The sequence below is a fragment of the Camarhynchus parvulus genome, chromosome 21, assembly GCF_901933205.1.
Source record: "Camarhynchus parvulus chromosome 21, STF_HiC, whole genome shotgun sequence".
Lineage (NCBI taxonomy): Eukaryota > Metazoa > Chordata > Aves > Passeriformes > Thraupidae > Camarhynchus > Camarhynchus parvulus.
Genome location: NC_044591.1, coordinates 2,124,339 through 2,147,235, shown reverse-complemented (window position 1 = coordinate 2,147,235; position 22,897 = coordinate 2,124,339). Strand labels below are relative to the sequence as shown.

The following is a 22,897-nucleotide window of genomic DNA, read 5'->3' as shown; positions in this document are numbered from 1 at the left end:
GGAGTAACCACAGAGGAACAGTCTGAGCTGAGCCTTTCCTTGGGCACTGGTGATCCTGGGCTTGGAAGGGACTTCCTGGTATTGAAAGCTGTTATCCATGAGTGCTGAATCTGTTAGTGCTGGATCACAGTGTGGCCCAGCCTTCACCACTGTCTGCTGTGGGCACCACACACCCCCGTGTCCCCCTCACCTGCCCTGTGGGGCTGGACACACGTGGGGTGGAGTGGCTGCTGCTTATGGAGCATCTTCTTCACCTGTGAGGGGCTCAGAGCCTGGAGGCAGAGCCCAGCCCGCTGCTACTGCTCAGCAGAACCAACAATTTATTTGTAATATTGAGTCATAAAATCATTACGGTTGGGAATGTCCCCTAGGATCATCAAGCCAGCACTGCCATGTCCCCAGGTGCCACATGTACAAAGTCCTGAAGACAAGACTCCGTGGAGAGTTGCAAAAGGACCCTATGACACAGTGTGACCAGGGAGTGAGAAGGCAATTGGAATTCAAAAGACTTGAGGTGTACAAATGGGAGAAAACAACCCCAGGTTCATGGAATGGTGCAATCACAGAATGCTTTGGGTTTGGAGGTGCCTTAAAGAACATCTGCAATGGGGCATCTTTGATAGACCAATTCATGCACACCTGCACAGAGATGAGCTGGGAGCTGGCCCAATGTCCCTCACAACTCAGATCTTGGGGCTTTCACAGTCAGTGGTTAAAAAATAATGTGGGCATTGCTGAAAAAAGAAGAGAATAAAACAGTGAATGTTGTTATGCAGTGTGGGGCATGACAGAGATTTGGACAGCTCTAGAGATTGTGGACAAGGCAGAGGTGATTGTGTGTCCATCAGCAATGGAAATGTGGGATGGCATCAAGAATGGCAGCTTGGCTTCAAAGCAGACAGCAGCAGTTTCTTCCTGCAGCATGTGGTTACAGCACAGGGCTCTTCAGGGGTGAAACAGGTGCAGGACATTTGCAGGGAATAAAAAACAGAGTGGGTAACGTGGAGAAACACCCACGTGGGGTATTGAGTGCAAGGAGCTGCATCTCAGAAGGGAGTGGGGAAGTGTTGTGGGCAACGTGCACCTGGTTCATTCCCTGCTCCTTGGGTGGTCATGGAATCATGGAATATCCTCACTTGGAAGAGACACACAGGGATCAAATCCAACCCTTGACCCTGCTCAGACACCCCAACAATCCCACCCTGTGTGTCCCTGGAGCAGTGTCCCAGTGCTCCTGGAGCTCTGGCAGCTCAGGGCTGTGCCCATTCCCTGGGGAGCCTGGGCAGTGCCTGCACCCTCTGGGGGATGAACCTTTTCCTGATATCCAACCTAAACCCCCCTGGCAGTCGTTGTTGGGGGGAGGATTCTGGTGTCCATGGTCTGACCTGGTACAGCCACTGACATCTTATGTGGCAGTGGCTAAAAATTCCCTCTGCACTCCTACAATCCCTGTTCTGCACTCGTGGTTGGGAAACAGGGACAGAGGTGTCTATGTGGGGACCCATCTCTGCAGGTGCCTCCTCAGGGCCTTCCCACCATCTGCTCCTTCTCTATGGTGCCCACCTGCAGTTGTCAGGATTTCCTTTGGACTCTGCAGAGCCCCAGGGATGGTTTGGGCAGCTCCAGGCATCTCCCCAGCCCCCTTCTCACTGCTCACCACTGCTCTCTTCTCTTCCAGGCTGCCCCTCAGGAACATTCAAGGCCAGCCAGGGGGATGAGGGGTGTGTCCACTGCCCCATCAACAGCCGGACAACCTCAGAAGGGGCCACAAACTGCGTGTGCCGGAATGGATATTACCGGGCAGACGCCGACCCCGTGGACATGCCGTGCACCAGTATGTGGGGCTGGGCAACTGGGGGGGAGCCATGTGGTGGGGAACAGAGATAGCACTCAGTCAAAGCACCGAGGGATGCTTGACAAAGGTGTCTGTCCCAGTGGGGTTTGGGGGACACTACACAAACTAACTGGTAAATTTTGCCAGGACTTTCATACAATCAAATTAGCCTGGGCTAAGAGGACTGGTTTCATTTCCACTCTTTGCTTTGATGTCCAGCTTGCTGCACACATCCCTGACACCAAGAGAAGTAGGGATTTATTAAGAGGCCTCAAATAGATCCACCTTGGGCAGCATGACCCAAAATGGCCGCAAAAATGGATGATAGGTCTCACACTTTTATAAATTTTGGTCCATTTGCAGATTGGAGCTAATTGTCCAATTACAGCTTTAGCCCATAAAGTCCCATCCTTCTTGTTTTCACTCTTTTGTCCATATTGTTTATGCTCTTGGGCCTGAGATCTGAATCATTTGTGCTTAGTCCCCAGCTAGAGAAGGAATTGTTTTATCTACCTATTCTGTGGAGAGAGCTCACCATCCCCTAATATGAAGCCCAGACTTACACACTAAAGCAGAATAGAATCTGAAAAATATAAAAGCTGAAATCTGAGGCATCAGGGGTGGGCAGTGTCCCTGGGCAGTGCTGGCTGAGCCCCTGTGGGCTGGAAGCCCCTGTGGGCTGGGCTCACGCAGAGTCCTGCCCAGGGATGGGGAGGAGGAGGGGTGCAGCTGCTCACACTTTCCTGTCTGCTCCCTTTGCAGCCATCCCGTCCGCCCCGCAGGCCGTGATCTCCAGCGTGAACGAGACGTCGCTGATGCTGGAGTGGAGCCCCCCGCGGGACTCGGGGGGCCGCGAGGACCTGGTGTACAACATCATCTGCAAGAGCTGCGGGGCCGGGCGCGGGGCCTGCACGCGCTGCGGGGACAACGTGCAGTTCGCCCCGCGCCAGCTGGGCCTCACCGAGCCCCGCATCTACATCAGCGACCTGCTGGCCCACACCCAGTACACCTTCGAGATCCAGGCCGTCAACGGCGTCACCGACCAGAGCCCCTTCTCCCCGCAGTTCGCCTCTGTGAACATCACCACCAACCAGGCCGGTAAGGCTCGATCCCCCTCCCTCAGAGCACCTACTCTGGGGTGGGGTGGGCTGGGGGGTGCCCTGTGAAGGCTGAGCTAGAACAGAGACTAGACAGAGCTAAAGAATAAAGTAGGGATTTATTAAGAGGCCTCAAATAGATCCACCTTGGGCAGCACAACCCAAAGTGGCCACAAAAATGGATGACCGGTCATAGGATCTCACACACTTTTATATATTTTGGTCCATTAGCCCATGAAGTCCCATCCTTCTTTTCTCTCTTCAGCCCACATTGTTTATGCTCTTGCACCTGAGATTTGGATCATTTGTCCTTGGTCCCCAGCTAGAGCAGGAATTGTTTTACCTACCTATTCTGTGATGAGAGCTCACCATCAACTAATATGAAGCCCAGACTCACACACTAAAGCAGAATAGAATCTGAAAAATATAAAAGCCAAAACCTGGGGCATCAGGGGTGGGCAGTGTCCCTGGGCAGTGCTGGCTGAGCCCCTGTGGGCTGGAAGGGGACAAGAGTGGGGTGAGGTGTTGCTTATTCCATAATGTTGGTGGTGATGAGTGCCTGGCAATTCCTGAGTGAATCCCAAGCCCTGGGTGTCAAAATATCCCTTATTTCAGTGAAAAGCTGGAGCATGCCCCAAGGCAGAGCTGCCTCCCCATCATGGCAGCAGAACAGCTGGTGGCACTGTCCCCTGGTGTCACAGCATCACTCTCCAGCACTGGGTGTGGCTGGGCCTGAGGCTGTTGCCTCCAAGCATCATTGCAGGAACCATCAGAGTGTTGCAGACAAACTCCTGGTTCCTGGGGAGGGAAGGTGAGGTGGCTCCAGCATTTTGATGGGAGCTGCAGTCCCTGCTTGGACTGTAGAGAGAGCCAAGACAGACTGAGAAAGCAAAGGAGAGATGCACAGGAGAGGGGCTGGGAGATGAATATTTGGGATAACAGTCTGGGAATCTGCTCCAGTTCCTGTGCCACTGCAGAGTCACCTGGTGAAGCAGCTGAAGCACAGAGCTGGGAGGGTTTCAGTGGGGGTCTCCAGCTCTGTGCAGGGTGGGTTTGCTGGGGGAGGGGTGGTCAGAGTGGCTGGTAGTGCTGCTCCCAGGAGGGTCCCCAGCAGCCCCCTGGCAGCGGTGCTGGTGGCAGGGAGCCCCACTGAGCTGCGGCCAGGGGCTGCCTTCCCAGCCCACCTGGAAGCCATCTGGAGCTGGGGCTGGGGCTTGGCTGAATGGGATTGAGGTGGAAGGATGCCAGTGAGGCACAGCCCTGCTGGGGAGCAGGAGAGATTCTGGTCCCTCTGAAGTGCCCTGGACACTAGCTGACCCCAGGGCTGAATTTGGCAGCCATGGGTGAATCACCTGGAGGCCATGGTGTGTCCTGGCTGCCAGGGGTGGTGGGTGGGGTAAAACAGGAGTAGGGCAGGTGGGCATCACTTCCAGAGCATGAGGGCAGAGGGAACCTGCAGAAATGCCTGGGGGAATTCTTATGGTGCCCTTTGATCTGGAGTTAGCTCGGGAGTGGGGCCAGGGTGTTTTTGAAGCCCTGGAGGCAGGTCTGACACAGGCTGAGCCATGGTTTGGCTCCAAGCAGAGACATGGCTGCCCAAGGAGGAGAGGGGAATTGGTCTGGGTGATCAGCTTCCTTTACCTGATGGAGATGGGGTGGCTGTAATGCTGCCTGGAGCTGTGGTCCTGTACTATGGATTAATGATTTGATGCTCATATTTCATACTTGCATTTCTCCGCTGTGCTTAAATCTTCATGTATCACCCGTGGCTGCTCCCACCTCAGCAAAACCAGCGAGCTGAGTCGAAGGCAAATCCTTTTCAGTCCCCTGCATCCTCCTCCTTGTGTTTTCCTGGTTTGACACTCCTTTATTATCAGGGCTCACACTTCTCAGCCTGTGTGATGTCTCTCTTAATGTATCTATTCATTAGCACTAAACACTAACTGTCTGCTTGCTAATTCCTCTGTAATTAGAGGCTCTGGATTCTTCTGCTTATACTCGCACCGGCACTGCCTGGCAGCCTTGATGTAGATCATTAGCAGTTGGTAACAGAAGCTGCAGACACAAAGGCAGAGCTGGGACAGGAGAATGGGGAGTGCTGGGGGAGAGGAGAGGGAGCAGAGGGAGGATGAGCCTCCCTCTGCCTTGGCTCTGGATAGAGGAGCCAGCTGGGGCTCCATTGTTGAATGTGTGATGGGGTTGTGCTCCTGCCACAGCTGGACAAAACAAAGTGCCCACCACCCCTCGGGGTCCTGCAGCCCTGCAGGAAGCAAAGAAAATCCCCCTGGTGCCCCAAGGGACACAGGGTGTGTGCTGGGGACTCCCTGTGCTGCAGGACTGAGGAGAGATGCCCCATCACCAGCAGCATCCAAAACCTTTGGGTGTCACCAGTTCTTCAGCACCCACATTGTATAAGGGCATGGAGTGCCAGGACAAGGGGGGATGGCTCCCCACTGCCAGAGGACAGGGTTAGATGGAATATTGGGAAGGAATTCTTCCCTGGGAGGGTGAGGAGGCCCTGGCACAGGTTGCCCAGAGAAGCTGTAGCTGTCCCATCCCTGGAATTGCCCAAAACCAAGTTGGATGTGGCTTGGAGCACCCTGGGATAGTAGAAGCTGTCCCAGTCCATGGCAATGGATGATGAGCTTTTATATCCCTTGCAATCCAAACCATTCTGGGATCCCAGGAGAAATCTCCTGTGAGAGTAAGAAAACAACCCCTCTAGGGCAGCCAGAGGGAAAGAAGGTCCTGAGTGTGGCCAGGTGAGTGGCACATGCTGGGTGATGGTTGGGTAGCCATCATCCCATGGCCATGACTCCTTCCAGCAAACTGGATCCCCATAAACATGATCCTCCTGCCTTCCTGGGCAATGCCTTCTGTCACCTCTGAGCCCAGGCTGGGTTTTCTCTCTGCTCTTCTCAGCAGGCTCTCCTCAGCCTCCAGCTCCACACCGTGCATCTGCAGCTCACCTGCACTGCTGCTTCTCGCACCCTGCAGGCGAGCAGTACCTCTCCCCCAAAGCCCAGCATCCCTTCAGGAGTGAAATCCAGGACTGTCCATGTGCCACAGTCCTGTCTGCAGGGACCGTGACAGAGCCTGGGTGCCACCAAAAGTCCTTTCCCAGCCATTCCTCAACAGATGATCTGTGCCAAGAGGGTGGCTGAGAGCCGTGCCAGCATGCCAAGGGGTCAAGGAGCTGAGCCCAGGGCTCTGGATAACAACACTTGACTAATTGAGAGCCTTGCCAGGCACCAGCTCTTGCTGGCAGCCCCTGACTACTAATTTGTGGCCTTTCTTTGGGGACTGCTGGGGAGTGGGGAGAGTCTTGGTGCTGTGAGGATTGACAGGCTCTGTCCACACCGTGGACAGGCTGAGTGCCCTGGGAAAGCTGAAGGAAAGGGCTCCATGGTCAGGGATGAGTTAATAGCAATGGGAAAGGCACTTCTTGGTAACTGGCTTCTGTGACCTGAGGAGGGAGGAAGAAGCCTTGGGCTCTGGAGTATCCAGAGACAAATTCAAGACCTCCCAGTGGTGGGGGTAAGAGAGCATCCAGGCTCTTGGGAATGTGTCCCTTTTGTGAGCAGCTCTTGTCACAGGGGATAAGGAGGGAGGATTAGTGCTGATGTCAGAGGCTCTTGGCTGCAAACAAAGCCACAGAGAGCCATAAAGGGCCCTTACAGAGGGAATACAAGGAGTGTGTGGTGAAGGAAACCAATCCACTGTCCTGATAAACCCATCAGGATGATTTCTGCCCCTCTGTAGATCCAGAAAAGTTGTTATGATTATTTGCATTATTATTCTGGGTGGCATTTTCCAGCAGTATGTCACAACATGGTGATATGGCTTAGTGGACAAAGTGGCATTCAGTCAAAAGTTGGACTTGATGATCTTGGAGGTTTTCTCCAACCTTCCATGATTCTCTAGGTCTCTTGGCCAGGAAGATGTGCAGCTCACAGCTCTGTCCCAGGTGCATGCCAGGCATCAGTAGGGTTTGAATGTCAGTGCCTGGCACAGCCCAGGCTGTGTCCCAGCCACGTAGGGTCTTTTGGGGAGTGCTGTCCCCACAGGCCTTGGAGGAGCCCCTGAGCTTAAGGACGGGTGGCCACAGTCCAAAGTGAGGACATGGGCCATGGCCCTGCTCTGCTGGGGTCTCCTAGCTCTGGACTGAGCCCAGCCTGATTCTGCTACAAACCTTGAGGAGTTCATCCATGAGCGATGGAGCACAGGCAAGAGGGGGGAAGGGGTTTTTCCCCTCACCTTCAAGCAAAACAATTCCCTTGCAGCCATGGCCCTGGAGCTCTGCTGGCAGAGGCAGCAGGGGCAGGGAGAGGTCAGGGAGCAGGGGAGGTGAAGGGATGAGCTGGGCAGGACCAGACCTTCTCACCAGCCATCCCAGCCTGCTGCTTGCTTGTCACATTAGTGATGCTGCTGGCTAGACAGGGACAGGAGACTTGTACTGCCTGGGGCACAGGGAGCCTTGCTTTTATCTTCTCACTTTCACTGTGTGTCAGAGGATGTGTGTGGCTCCCTGCTTGTGAGGGAGGCACAGGAGAGCCCGTGCTGCTCCGGACACGAGCAGGAGCAGTGGCTCCTCCTGTTCTCTCTCGTGCTGCTCAGCTGAGCCCTGCTGCAGCCAAGAGTTAGTGTCTGTGAAACCAGAACCTGGGAAAGTGCAGAAATTACCTCAAAGGGCTGGAATGAGCTTTCCAGAGCTTCAAAGCTCTGAGTATTTGTTTATAATAGAATCCCAGAATGGTTTGGGTTGGAAGGGACTTTAAAGATTACCCAGTCCCACCCCCTGCCATGGGCAGGGCCACCTTCCACTAGCACAGGTTGCTCCAAGCCCCATCCAAGCTGGCCTTGAACTTCAACAAGATTTTGACACTCCATTTTCCTGTTTCTTCCAGGATAAAAGGCAGGAAGTTGTAACATTTGAGTATCTCAGGTTCCTGATCCAACTTCCCACTTACAGCAGGGCTGATGCCAGCAGTACATAAGCAAAGTCATGGCTTTGGGTAGACAGTTGTTGGTTATCTCCAAAAGCAGAGCTCTCCCCATGTCCCACTGACTTGTCCCACATCTGCACCACCCTCCTAGGGAGGGAACTTCTGATGGCCAACCTGACCCTCCCAAGCTATGATTTATGCCCACTGCTCTTCATTCAACTAAGTTTCAAAGGTTCTAGCCCAGAGATGTTTTAGATCAGCCTGAATACCAGTTCAGATCCCAGAATCTGGTTTGTGCTGGAGGGACCTTAAAGATCAGCTCATTCTACCCCCTCTCATGGGCAGGGACATCTTCCACTAGACCAGGCTGCTCCAAGCTCTGTCCAGCCTGGCCTGGAGCACTTCTAGGGATGGGGATTTTCCTCCAATTCAGTCCTGGCTTTACCTAAAACACCTTTCAGGAAGAGAATTAGTCTTGAGCCATCAAGAGACAGGCAGCACATTACGTCCTTGTACATGAGCCTATGTAGATCACTGCCTTTTTCCCAATGAAATCACTGATTTTCTAAGGAAATACAGGAGACTGTCTGTCAGGACACCAGTAAAACATTTGATTTGGGGATCTGCAAGCTGGAAGTGGTTCTGTGAAGTCTGTCCAGGAACTGCAGAAATGGGAGACCACAATGACCTGAGTGGGGAAGCATCAGCTGAGCTGGGGTGACTGAGGTCCATGAGAAGCACTTTCATACTTCTTGATGTTTCAAGACCTGGTAGGGTACTTCTTGTGCAGAAAACTGACACAAAAGAGGGAAAAGCAGAAATTTCCTGAGCTTTGGGCCATCTCACACATGGAGGAGCCAGGACAAAGCCTGTTTCTCTGTGTGACACAGCAAGCTGGAGGATCTGCTGGGCTGCTGTCCTGAGGTCACTTAAATCCAGGTTTCATATTTGGAGACTTCCCTGGATGTGTTTCTGTGACAATTCAGCCTGCTCCCATGCTCCAAACCTCCTGAAACCTTGACATCCTCACGGCTGCTTCTCTTACCCTGTTAAGATCCAGACCTTGCCTTCCATGGAGCCGTGTCACCATCCTGGTTCTGTCATCTATCTTCTCTCCCTCCTCCATTGACCCACAGCTCCCATCTTCACCCTGATGGCCACCAAAACATGATGTGGCTTTGCTTTTGCTGCCCTCCTCCCCTCTCTTGCTGCCCCAGCCTGTTGCCTTCACTGCATCCCCCCAGCCTGCAGCAGCTGGCAGCGAGTGCCCAGGAGGGATCCTGCCATGCCCAAATCCCTTCTCCTCTGCCACTGGAGACCATCAGCAGCAGATGGCAGGAGCTTTGTCAGCTGCTGGCTCCTCAGGAGCCTCTTCCCTCTCCTGTGGTGGGCAGTTGGGGGATGTTGGCAGAGCAGGGGATGGGCTGCACTGCTGGAGCTTCCCGAGCAGATGCCCTTCCCTGCCCGCCACCATCTCTGTGGGCTCCTCCTCCTGCTGACTCCCAGGCTTCCCTGTTGCACAAATTACACCATGAGTTTGAGGATCGTTTTTCCACACCTGCCTGGGCCTTCAGAAACCTATTCCAGTGCATCTGGATCTGACTTTGGTCAGAAACAACAGTCTGTCCATGATGGATGAGGTGGAAAGTCCCTTCTGCTAAATCAGGGGCTCCCTCAGTGTGCCACCATCCCTGCTCTGTGCTGGGAGCTGATGGGAAGGCTCCAGGGCTCTCCTTTTCCTCCTGTGTTCCAGATGGCTGATTTATGTCTCCTGCTGCCCTTGGCAAACACAGCCCTGGGGCAGTGCCCTGGGGCAGGTGGGGAGGCTGGCAGTTCTTCCAAAGGGGTTACTGCAGCTTCCTGGCTGGGTGTCCTTCAGTCTTTTTTAGGGTCCCTGTGGGAAGGGATAAGTCTCTGTGTGCCCCTGTGCAAGTAGGAAGATGCTCACAGTGCCTGGCCCTCCACAGGCTGGTCCATGGCCATCCCTGCCCTGGCAGGAGTGCAGGAGGCAGCTGCATCTCTGGGGCTGGGCAGGGAATGCTCTTCCCAAGAGAAAATGGGATTTCCAAAACTTTCCCCTACGCAGGGAACCTGGTGGAGTTCGCCAAGCAAGAGACCAAGGGAAAAGGTTCAGTCACAAATTAGCAAGACTTAGTGATGCTCCAAGGGGTGGAGCCCCCCTCCAGAGCCAGGCTGGGAGAGCTGGGGGGGGTCACCTTGAGAAGAGAAGGCTCCAGGGAGACCTCAGAGCCCCTTCTGGGGCCTAAAGGGGACCCAGGAGAGCAGGAGAGGGACTGGGGACAAGGGATGGAGGGACAGGACACAGGGAATGGCTCCCACTGCCAGACGGCAGGGATGGATGGGATATTGGGCAGGGATTCCTGGCTGTGAGGCTGGTGAGGCCCTGGCACAGGGTGCCCAGAGCAGCTGTGGCTGCCCCTGGATCCCTGGCAGTGCCCAAGGCCAGGCTGGACAGGGCTGGGAGCAGCCTGGGCTATGGAAGGTGGCCCTGCCCATGGCAGGGGTGGAAAGGTCCTTTCCAACCGGAACCATTCTGTGATTCCGTGGATGCTCTGCAGCAGACATCACTCTTTCAAGGACTATAGCTCTAAGCTTTCTGTGTTTGAAATTTTGAAGTCAGGTTGTTCCTAAGGGCAGTTATCATTGCAATTAATGCAATTAATGACAGCAATTAATGACAGCAATTAATTGGCACTTTTTGGGAAAGTATATTTTTATGGAAAATCTGGGGGCAGGTTGGAGGTGGGGGGGTCTGGCTCCCTCTGTGTTCCTGCTTCCCTGCAGCCATTTGCTGGGGACATGCCATGATCTGGAGCAGATGAGTTTTCCATGTGCAGAGGGGTCCAGGAGGTGGGGACACCCTTGGCACCTTGTGACCCCAAAGCAGCTCTGGCAGCAGTGTGGGGGGTGCCAGGAGCCTCTGGAGCAGCTCCTCTGTGTGGGAACAAAGCCCTGCAGGCCGGGTGACACATGCAAATGGGACTGCAAACCCCACTGAACAAAGAGCTCAAACACAGCCAAACCCTCGGCTGCCTGGGCCAAGTCGCTGGGCTTGTGGCATTAGCAACTGCTTTAAAGGCTGTAATCTACACCAAAGCCTGCCTTGATTTAAGTGGGGCTGCAGCCAGGACCAGCTTTGGGCTGCTTTGCCATGTTTTTAAGATTTTCCAGCGTTTGTAGTTACAGACTCAAGGAGCTGCAGGCTGGGCCCACTGGGAAGTTTTCCAGACACTTGACACAGTGTGGGTACCACTCTGATGGGGCCACCTTGCCAAGAACCTCGGAACAAAAACCTCACACACTGTGAAACACCAATTTTCCAGAGCTCCAGCAAGTCCAGGAATATCCCAGACCTGAGAATTTTTACTCCTTTAAGGGCAAATGTTGCTTATTAAAGAGCCCCAGTGCTGCCATTCCTTGCTTTCCTCCGCTTCTGCTGGAGAGAATTGGCTCCAAAGGTGTGTGGCTCCTGAACATGGCATTACAGGGGCAGAACTGGGAAAGGAATTGGGGGGAGAAGTGTTGTAATAGTCCAAGGAATAATGAACCCTTTCAGCAGGAGAGCCACAGACACACAAGTGCTGGTGGAGGGGCTTCTGGAGGTCTCCAGCCTAATCTCCCATGCAAAGCAGGGTCACCAGGGCCACCATGGAGGGCGGGTGAAGAATCCTCCCTTCTTCCCTTCCTCATCCAGGTATTCCTCACTGTGGTGCATTCAGTGCTTGTGCTGGAGGAAGGCATCTGAGTTCAAATGCATTCTCCAGGAGGGCCCATGGTGTGAAAGCCTGTGATGCTTAAATGGCCAGAGGGAGTTTTACCCAGAAAAGCAAAAAATGAGGGAGGTTTTAACCAGAGAAACCGATTTTCAGTTCAATACCTGGATGTGTTTGGACTCTGAGCTGAACAGGAGCACAAAAAACAGGGTCCTTGGGGTCACTTGTGGCACCTGGAGTGGGGACAGTTGGACCATTGTACAGTGACAGTCTGTACTGTCCCACCTCCTGGGGACTGTGTGGGACTGGGGTGCCGTGGGGCAAGGAGGGAGAGCTGCTTTGGATGAGGTGTCCTGCAGGTGAGACAGTGGTGAGAGACATCCAGGTCTCTGGGAATGTGGGGTCAGTTGTCCTGTCTGTCCCCTCTGCCCATGCGGGAGAAACAGCGCTCACCCCCACCCCTGTGCCTGCTCCACCTGCCTGAAGCCTTGCACAGAGGCCCTGTGTGCTCCTGCCACTTCAAACACAGTTTTCCAGACTGCTGGAGCCTGGATCCCCAAGCCCTGTGGATTGAAGGTCGGGACAGCCCTTGCTCTGTGACTGATCACAGCACTGTCCTGGCTGCTGCAGAGCTTCACCTCCAGCCTCACTGCACAGGGTGTGGGAACGCTGTCCTGGGGAATGCCCTGCTCTGGACCCACAGGGAATCCTGCTCCCCACATGTTGGAGCTGCCTGGGCCTCCCACTCAGACTGAGTCCCTGGGTGAAGGCAGTGAGAGGGAAGCTTGCCCCCTTCCCCCAAGGCTTTCTGAGTCTCCCCCTTCGCACAGTGGCAGGGCAGTCACAGGCATCCCCTGCCAGATGCTCTGACAGAAATTCTGCCCTGACAGAGCCTTCTCCCCCACATCTCCCCATTCTCTGCCCTGTACCGTGGCCTCTGGACTGGCTGGTGCCTTGCAGCATCATGGTGCATTTCCCTGCCACTCTGTCTTCAGCCGCGGGTCAGGCAGTTAATCCTGACCCCGATCACAGCCGCTGCTGCGCGGGGTAATTGAAAATGCCAGAATTCCCTGCTGACCTTCCTATAATAAAAGCAGTTCCCCCCGTCCAGTAACCTGACACTCCAGGGACCGAGATCTGTCAGGAGGGCTCCGAGGAGATGCTGGAAAGCTCCCAGCTGTTCACCTCGCCTTTTCCCCTGGGTGATTTCAAAGTGTTGCCAGGGAGAGGCCACAGGCTGGGCTGGCTTTGCTCTCTCTGAGTCGTGAGTGTTTTCCAGAGCAAATGTTGACTCTGTCTGACATGACATGGGTTAGTGGAATTAAAGTGATCAGAGATAGGGGGTTTGCTGCCTGTAACCTGATTCTCCCAGCTAAGCCAGCAGAGGAATGGATGCTTTGATTTTACCAGGATCTCGACAGCGCTGCCCCACTAGCCAGGAGTAGGGGCTCAGCCTTGGGACTGGCAGGTGAGGGGCGCTGGCTGCAGACTGGGAGGAAGATTGCATGCCAGCCTTTCAAATGGGTCTAAAGATGATGAAAGAGAAGCTGTGGAAAGATCCTCATGTCCCCCCAGCAGGCTGGAGCCACACAGTCCCACCAGACACTCCCAGAAGATGCTGCCAGCAGAGTCTGAGCCCCTGGGCTGCTCCCTGCAGTGCTGCCCTGGCAGGTGGCAGGGTCTTTTCCCACTTTATTCCCTTTACAGCAGTGGTCCAGCTTCCCAGCCTGCACACTGTGACCTTCCAGGTCACAGCAGCACCAAGGCTGCAAAGTGGCCCTGGAGTGCCATGGACATTTGTGTAGCTGGATGAGGGCTTGGTTTATTGGGAGCCAGACTTCCTAAAAAACACTGGCAGTGGTGGTGGCCCAAGAGTCAGGACCTGACACAGAAAATTGGCCTCTGCTATCAAATTAGACAAGCATGCCCTGATGGGTCCTTTGGGATGGGATGAACCAGAATACACTGAATCATAAAATCACAGAATCCCAGACTGGGTTGGGTTGAAAGGGACCTTGAAGATCATTTTATTCCACCCCCTCCCATGGGCAGGGACACCTTCCACTATCCCAGGCTGCTCCAAGCCCTGTCCAACCTGGCCTTAGACTCTTCCAAGGGTGAGGCAGATAGAGGTGGGATAGGAGGGACGTGAGCTCAGGATGTTGAAAAAGCAGGGCTGGGAGAAAGGAACAGCTCCCAGATGGAAGCTCTTGTTGAATAAAAGAGGAAGATGTTCTAGGAGAGTCCTGGGGCTCCTGGAACTGCTCAGAGTTGTGATGTTGTGGGGATGGCTTAGAGAGACAAACACGTGAGCTGCCTAAGAACCCTCAAATCAACTCAGAGACATAGAAGCAAGGAGGAAAATGGGCCTATTTCTTTCTCATTGCCCCAAAACAATTCTTCATTGTGTGATGCCCTCCTGCTGCTCTTTGTCAGCTTTCTCCTAATGAATTTCCCTGAGCTTTAGAGAGAGTTTTACCAATTACATGAACTTTGGATGCATCGAGGATCTTTCACCCCACTCCCAGCAGAACTGGAATGATAGGAAATGCAGGAACAGCCTCCTCCCCTCCCTGAGCTGGAGGGCACAGCCAAAAATACCCAGTGGAAGTGCCCAGGAGAGAGGGAAGAGCAGCTCTGCAGGGCTGAGCTGAGGCAGGGAAGTGTCACCTTGGACACACTCAGAGGAATATCAAACCTCAGCAAGGAGATGGATCCCGGGTACTGAACTCAGTTTTGAGGTTTATGTTTGGAAAGGAGATTAACAAAAAATTAGAAAAGGTAGAGGAGGGAGTAATCAGGCTGATAAATGTGTGAAGTGCTCAGGAAACTCCTTGGAAAACAGAAGGGAATCACAGAATCATTGGCTGATTTGTGCTGCAAGGGACCTTAAAGATCTTCCAGTTCCAACACTCCATGGACAAAAAGGAAATATTTTCACTATCTTTCAGCTTGTCCATCATAACGATATTCTTTTTCTAGACTCCTCCTCCATTTAGTTACAAAACCCAGAAAAGTTCCTGCAGTTGGAAACTGAGGTCCATAAATTTTAACCTGAAAATAAAAGGTACATTTTCAAAGACAGCCTGAGGGAAACCTCCCCAGGGGCATGGTGGGCTCAGCACATCTGAAGTCCTCAAAGGAAGCAGGGGGTGTGTCTGTAGCACACTCAGGGGGCCAAACACAAGTGTTTCAGCTATTTCTAGCTCTGCCTGGGTTTGTGCAGATGTTCAGACCTGGGTGTTATGGAGCTTTTCCCAATTCTCTGCTAAATTGCTCTGCTCTTGCGCTGTCTCATCGTGCTGCCCTGGGTTTGGTGTGACCTTCTACAGCTTTTCCTGTGATTAAAAAGTGATTGTTTCTCCTGGAAAACTCACATTTTGTTCCTTCCTACTTTCTTCCATTTCCTTCTTTCCCTTAATACTTTTCATCATTTCCAGCAAGTCCCAAAGAAGCAAATATTTGTATGAAAGTCAGATTCTGGCTATGCCAAGCCTGAGGCTTCATGGTGCAACCAACACCCCCCTTTGTCCCTGCAGGAGATCAGGCAAATCCTTACTTACAGAGCCCAAAGCCTCTTGTGGAGGATCAGTGCAGGTTAAGCTGCCTTTGTGTGATGGATCTGTGCCACCTGGGGTTTGGTTTCCCTTAGCACAGGCTGCTGAGGTAGCCTTGAGGTACTGCTCTGGAGCCATGGAGCTCCCTGGTTCCATGCCCAGGGAGGTGTTGTCCTCATGTCACAGCATCCTCAGAGAGCAGCTCTGCCACTGGGAAGCCTGGACATGCTTTCCGTCAAAGATATAAAGCTGTAAAGAGAGATGTGCCTGGATGGGATCTTTAGCAAAAGCTCTTTCAAAAAAAAAACAAACCAAAAGAAGCTCTTTCATAAAAGTGGCTTCAGCTTCATAATCAGGGCCCAGACCATCGCTTCTGATCTCTTTTTTTTCCTTTAGAAGACATGTTTTAAATTCTGGATGTGCCCCAGACACAGTGCCTGAGAGGCAGGACATGTGGGGCTCGTTTACAGGGATGTGGCAGAGAAAGCATGTGTTTTATGACCAAAAATTGGGATTTTATCTAGAGCTAATCAGAAAGGCTAAGGGGTGCTGATACAGAGGGGCTACTGAGGGAAGCCCCATCCTTGGAGGTTTTAAGATTCGCCTAATACAGTTTCCCTTCCTTGGTGTGGTGGTGGACCAGAAGCTCTGGGAGTCCCATCTCAGTATCATTCCTGGGATTTGGTGCTCTGGGGAACTGAAGGGGGCAGTGGAAGAGGAGGGCTCAGTCCTGTCAGCCTTCACAGCTCTTCTCTGCTCCGTGTGGAGGCACCTGAGCCTCTTGGGTCATCCCTTTCCTCAGCACAGTCTGTGGAATGGAATGGAATATAGAATATTTCAGATAGAAAGACCTACAATGATCATCTAGTCCAGCTGCTTCACCTAGACATGAATAATGAATGGGAGAGGCCAGAGCAGCACAGCCTGGGCTGTGTCTGTCCTGCTGGTACTGACTCCACACCGTGGCTCTGGGACCAAGCCAAGAGCACAGGATGCATTTCCTTGTTAGATGAGAGCATCAGGATATGTCAGCCCTGCCCTGACACGGGCTAGACCCACCTTGTGGTACCAGAAGCATTGGCCTCTGTGAGGCTGAAGCTGCTACACTCATTCTGGGGAGGTCAGAACCAGCCTGGTGGCTTTGGTGCTTCCCTTGCCAATCCCCACTGGGACCACACATTTCCTCCCCAGTGGGTACCTGAGCCTTCCTGGGAGACAGTCAGTCAAGCAGATCCCAGTTGTTCCTTAAGGATGCCTTCATGGAAAATATGGTGTGAAGTGGAATTTGAGACCTGGCTATGTCCACCTTGTGACATTGAGCCAGCCTGGTTTGAAAGGACAGTGTCTTGAGGTGTCTTCAAATCCCAGAACGATTTGGGTTGGAAGGGACCTTAAAGCCCATCCCATTCCATTCCCTGCCATGGCCAGGGACACCTTCCATAGCCCAGGGTGCTCCAAGCCCCGTCCAGCCCGGCCTTGGGCACTGCCAGGGATCCAGGGGCAGCCACAGCTGCTCTGGGCACCCTGTGCCAGGGCCTGCCCACCCTCCCAGGGAACAATTCCTTCCCAATATCCCATCCATCCCTGCCCTCTGGCAGTGGGAGCCATTCCCTGTGTCCTGTCCCTCCATCCCTTGTCCCCAGTCCCTCTCCAGCTCTCCTGGAGCCCCTTTAGGCCCTGCCAGGGGCTCTGAGCTCTCCCTGGAGCCTTCTCCTCTCCAGGTGAGCATCCCCAGCTCTCCCAGCCTGGCTCCAGGGAAGAGGGGCTCCAGCCCTTGGAGCATCTCCATAGCCTCCTCTGGACTTGCTCCAGCTCCTCCATGTCCTTTCTGTGCTGGGACCCCAGGGCTGGAGGCAGAATTGCAGGGGGGTCTCTCCAGAGCCGAGCAGAGGAGCAGAATCCCCTCCCTGGACCTGCTGCCCACGCTGTGGGACCAGCCCAGGACACAGATGGTGTTCTGCCATTCCAGCCCTGGCAAAGCTCAGGGGTGATCCCTTCAGGGAGGTGATGGCCATGCAGCTCTGCTGGCAAGACCTGAGCATGGGGGGACCTCCTGAACCCCATCCTTCCCAAGGCAGTGCCCTGTGTGTGCTGCAGAGCTGTCAGCACCCCCACACTGATCCTGCAGAGCTGCCCCAGCCGCAGAGTCTGCTCTGCTCCCTGCATTGAGATAATCTGCCAAATGCCCAGCCCAGCCTGGGCAGGGGTCTGGCTGTGACCAGCGTTGTGTGGCCATGCAGGGCTCAGGGTGGTGACCACGGAAGTGTCCCTGGCATCCCTCCCGTGCCTCTGCCCCAGAAGGGTCACCGTGTGGGACATGTTGGCTTTGTACATTAGTGGATTTTCATTAAGCTTGTTTTACACTCCAGTGGTGGTTTTGGTGTGGTTTATTTCTCCAGCAATTCAAGGAAGTCACAGCACTGCACTGTGAGGAATCTGAGGCCATCCCCGATCAAGAGGATGCAGAAAGTGCCTTTCAAGGACTGCAGTGCTTGGGTTTGCCTCAGTGCCCTGTGCTGATAATGCCAAGGGTGTGGGTTTGATCCCCATATGGACCATTCACCTCAGAGATGGACTCAGTGATCTTTGTGGATCCTTTCCAACTCAAATATTCAGTGAAATCTGTGCAATCAGATAACATTGAGGCTTAAGGGATTCAGTCAGGAGCAGTGTTTCCATCTGCTGTGGAATGCAGGAAGGTCTGTTTGGTTTTTGCACTTTTGGGACACACCTATCCCTGGATACCCTATCAGGATAAATCCACCTCTGTTCACACCTTCGTGGTGACACCACAGGGTGATCAAGGCTCTGAGAGTGGGGACTCTCCATATCTGATCTCCTCTGTGTGTCACAGGGCACAGTCAGCTGCCTGGGCATCGTGTCAGAATCCAGCTGAAGCTGTTCCTGCTGACTGGACCTGGGAAAGTTACTCTGAGTCTGGCTGGCTCCTCTAAACTGGTTTCAAGCTCATACATCCAGTGCCAGCCCATCCCTGATTCACAGGCCTGGGAGGCTCTCTGTGCACCCCAGGCCCTCACCTGGCATAAAGGGTGTGACAAAGGACCATGTTTTGTGGCACTGCAGAGTTAGCAAAAAGTCCAGGAGAGGGATTGATTGTTTCCATCTGCTCAGCAGTCTCAGGGCCACACCTGGGCTCCTTCATCCTCTGGGACTCCCAGTATCACACTCATGGACAAACTGGAGCAGGTCCAGCAGGACAAGGAGGTTACCCTGAGGCTGGGGCTGGGGCATCAGAGGTGAGGGCAGCTGAGAGCTGGGTCCGATCAGCCTGGAGAGGAGGAGGCTGAGGGGCATCGAGGGGGAGAACGGTGGCAACGTCCACAAGGAACAACCAGCAAAATCCCAGTGGAATGTGAGGGAAAGTTTCTGCCCCTAAGAGCAACGCAGCTGGGGCTGCTGCTCAGAGCCTGTGGGAGCCCCATCCATGGGGATCACATTCACTAGGTCTCATCTGGACACAGTTCTGAGCAAAATGATCTGACTTTGAAATTACTCTGCCAGCCTGTGGGACCAGAAACCTCCAGAGGTCACTTCTGAGCTAGGCCTTCCTGTGGTTTCATTGCTGTGCACTCCCCTGGTGCCTGTGATAAGAGCAGCAGTTACTGAGGACATGCACTGGGGGGTTCCTGCTCTTCCAGAGCCCCTCCCTTGCCCCAAGTGCAGGAAAGGAGCTGAGGTTGCTGTAGTCATTCATCTCCCCTGCCTCCTCCCACCATGCAGCACATTTGCCTCATTAAGCTCCTTGGATGAGCCCCACCTCATCCATTTAGGTCTTTTGCTGAGCCAAACAAGAGCAAGTTCACCAGGTACCAGCAGCACATGAGTCACACACGTCCTGCTGTAGCTGTTGTCTGGTACATCTCCCTCAGGAGAGGCAGGAGATGCCTTGGAGAGGTCCTGTACTCCCAGGCTGGGGTGCAGTGCATGGAACTGGAAGAAGAACATCCCAGAGACCTCACTCCCACCAGGAGGAACCTGGAGCTGAGGAGCTTCTCCAGCTGCAAGGCCACTGAACCTGTGCCTGAATCATGGGATGTTGCCACATCCTGGTTTTGTGGTGGGACAGCTCTGGCTGTACATGGCCCCTGTCCTGGAAAAGCCCAGTGTGTAAATGTGGGATCAGTTCCCAGAGCAGCTGGCACAGACACTGTGGGCTGTATGCTTCCCTCAGTCCAGTGCCATCCCTGCCACAGGGCATCCACAGCACAGTCACATCTTCCTTCTGAGCCTGGTCTCCAGAGACAGAGATGTTTGTCTTGAAAATTGCAGATGTCCTACAGAATCTGTTTCAACAAGGAAGCAAGTGAGCTCTGGCAAGAGCTGACAGACTCCAGAAACATTACCTGTGTTTTATCTTCATGCCAGTGTGAGAAACTCTTTCCAGGAGTTCGGAAAGATGTGGCCTGAAGCAGTGGGACGGGGATGTCAAGGTGGGAGGGGAGCAGTGCCAGGGAGTGAGGGGAGGGCTGAGGTAACACAGAGGGTTTCAGACTGGTGGGTAATGGGGCTTTGCTCAAGCAGAAGTGGATGGAAGGAGTGGCCTCAGGGTCTGTTGGAATCATGGCGTGGTTTGGGTTGGAAGGGCCTTTAAAGATTATCTCGTCCCACCCCCTGCCATGGGCAGGGACACCTTCCACCAGACCAGGTTGCTCCAAGCCCTATCCAGCCTGGCTTCCAGGAATGAAGTTCTCTGCTGTCCTTCTAGTTTTAGTCTCCTGGACAAAGCTGGAGCTCAACAACACTGCTGAGGCTAATCCACATCACACCTTCCTTCAGGAGTGGGGGAACACAGGCAGGTGAAGGAAAATGGTGCAGCAGTGTGGTGCAGGTCTTGTGTTAGCCAAACCCAGCCCCTTGGCACCCAGACATTGAGCATCCTGGGAACTGCAGTGCTGAGTCAGAAAAGCAGCACTGAAGAGGCAGATGGTGGACCAGAAAAATGGCTTTGTTGGTGTGTTGGAGAGGAGTTGCTCAGTGGTAATTTATTGTGATGTGCAGGAACATGCCGGGGCCATGCTTGTCCAAGCACTGTGGTCCTGCCGCTGCAACCCCACCTGGCACAGCTCCTGTCACTGCCCCTGATGCCAAGGGGTGCCAGCCTAGAGATGGGTGAGAGGTGCCTTCCTCTGGGTGCTGCCCCTCCAGGCTGTTTCTCAGAGCTGCCAAATGAGCTGTTCTTCCATGAAATATTGTAAGGGTTGGACTTGGGAAAAGCCCATCTGAGTGCAAACCACTCTGCATCCATTTGGCCTGGCATGCAAGTGATGGGAAAACTTCCATGCTACCACTCTCCAGTCCTCTCCCAGCCCTGGGGCTTCTCCTGTGCGCTGCAGCTGCCTCAGTGGTGAGCCTGTGCTGGCAGCTGTGCCAGGGCTAACGCTGACTGCAGCTCTAGCTCTCTGTCCTGGGCTGGGCTGGCACCAGGGGAGATCTGGGGTAGCCCTGCACTGAGGTGGATGTGCTGGCAGTGCCAGCAGCAGGCTGGGCGCAGGGAGGGCTCCTCTCACTGCTCTGGGATGGGGGAGAGGAGCCAACACAGGCAGCTGTGGGTGTCAGCCCTGCAGCAGGAGTGGGGGTGTTGGCTGCTCTGCTGTCAGCACCTGGAATCAGACAATATCCCCACTTGGAATGGGCCCACAGGGATCATCGAGTCCCACTCCTGGCCCTGCACAGACACCCCAACAACCCCACCTGGGCATCTCTGAGAGCTTTGTCTGAGCACTTCTGGAGCTCTGGCAGCCTCGGGGCCGTGCCCATTCCCTGGGGATCCTGGGCAGTGCCTGCACCCTCTGGGGGAAGAACATTTCCCTAATCTCCAGCCTAAACCCCCCTGACAGAGCTCCAGCTGTTGCCTGGGAGCTGTCCCTGCTCACAGAGCAGAGATGGGAGCTGCCCTCCGGAGAAGCTGCAGGCTCCGAGGAGTTACCTGCCCCGCAGGACTGAGGCAGCCCGGGCTGCTGGCTCAGCCTGCCGGGCTAGGGCCGCTCAGGGTGTCCCAGGGTCTCCCCGCTCCGGTCCCTTCCCTGTGGGCCTGCCAGCCCAGCTCCCCGCCCTCCGGTCCCTTCCTGTGGGGCTGTCAGCCCAGCTCCCCGCTCCGGTCCCTGCCCGTGGGGCTGCCAGCCCAGCTCCCCGCTCCGGTCCATGCCCGTGGGGCTGCCAGCCCAGCTCCCGGGGCGGCTTTCCCGGCCGAGGGTCCCGGCAGTGGGGGCGGCCCGGGTGTGTGCGGCCGGCAGGGCCCTTTGTGCTCGCTGCGAGGAGCGGGGCCGGGCCGGGCTGCTCTCCATTGTCAGCGTGTCAGGTCAGCTTTGTGCTGCCTGCTCAGCGCTGGATGCGCCTCCCTGTGATTGGCATGTGCAGTGTGCAGCCCCAGCCGGCCCGAGCCTTGGGAAGCTGCTCTGTGCGAATGGAAAAGTAAAAACCACCCATTTCCCCATGGCAGGCAGGGAGGAGTGCATGCTATGGGGCTGGTGGGGCTGTTTGTGGTGGAACAGTGCTGTGCCTGCTCCAATGTGGACTCGTTTTGCCATTTTCCTGCTTGAGGCACTGTCCTACATGTTTTCTACATACCAATTCAGCAGAACCATTTTTCCTCCCCTCACCGCTCTCTACAAACAGCAAAATCCAGGATCTCCTGACCTCTGCTCAGCTCTCCCAGTGCAGGAGGTGAATTCCAAAGCTCCAAACAGCAATAACCCTCCTGCCCACCTCCTGCCAGGGTGAGGGTCCTACCTGTGCAGGTGTCTGACTGTCTGTCCCCCCTCTCTCTCTTCCAGCCCCTTCTGCCGTGTCCATCATGCACCAGGTGAGCCGCACCGTGGACAGCATCACCCTGTCCTGGTCCCAGCCCGACCAGCCCAATGGAGTCATCCTGGACTATGAGCTGCAGTACTACGAGAAGGTACTGAGGGACCTTCACGGGGGTCACCCACAGCTTTTGGGGAGAGGAGGGGTGCAGACCTTATTTAAGGGCATTACAGTGGTTGTTCAGTAGGAGACTTCTCTCACTGTATTTCGTCACGTGGGTGACAGTGGCCATCAATCCTTGGGGTCCAGTGATGGTTCCAGTGGCCCAAGTGTAGAAAATCCACTGGTCATTCAGGAGCTTCTCCTGTCACCTCCACAGAACTGGTGGCAAGTGGACCCATTGCAGAGAGAGCAGGGTAGCCAAGGTCTGGGGTCTATTTTTTTCCTTTTTGTGTACTGTGGCATCAGAAGGAAATGGGAATGACAGGGAACATCTAGTCCGAGGTTGGAACACACTCAGTGGGTGTCCAGTCCTGGAGATTTTCTGGACTGCTGTCCATGGGTGCATCTACCCCAAAGGTGAGTTTGGCATTCCTTCAGCATCCTGAGCCCAGATGTTGTACAGGGAGAAGGTGTCCCATGCTGCCATGGAGGGTTCATGCTGCACTATGGAGTCAGCGTGAAGGGGTCCTGCAGCCCTGCCTCTTTCATCCCTGAGGAACCTGCTCCTTCCATAACCTCCCTGTCCAGGCAGACAGAGGAATTTCATCTGGACTGTGCCAGGGTGTCCATCCCACCCGTGGCTGCTCAGAGACCTGAGGACCATGTGGAGGTTGGTCCCAGGACCTGCCAGGCCCTGCCAGGCTGAACTTCATCTGTGCAGCACAGGGGAGATGGGGAGCAGGAGACTTCTCCTTCCAGGAATCTGCCCCCTCCACAAGAGCTTATAAACTATACATTATAA

At 54.5% G+C, this 22,897-nt stretch overlaps 1 protein-coding gene across 2 annotated transcripts in view; it reads left to right on the top strand.

Annotated features, from left to right (window-relative positions):
- EPHB2 (EPH receptor B2) overlaps window positions 1-22,897 on the top strand; it is a 129,286-nt gene that overhangs the window by 83,279 nt on the left and 23,110 nt on the right. For both annotated transcript variants that reach the window (XM_030964023.1, XM_030964024.1), the window contains exons 4-6: window positions 1,679-1,834; window positions 2,597-2,932; window positions 21,963-22,087. In XM_030964023.1, the coding sequence (XP_030819883.1) occupies window positions 1,679-1,834; window positions 2,597-2,932; window positions 21,963-22,087 (617 nt within the window). The remainder of the gene's footprint in view (window positions 1-1,678; window positions 1,835-2,596; window positions 2,933-21,962; window positions 22,088-22,897) is intronic.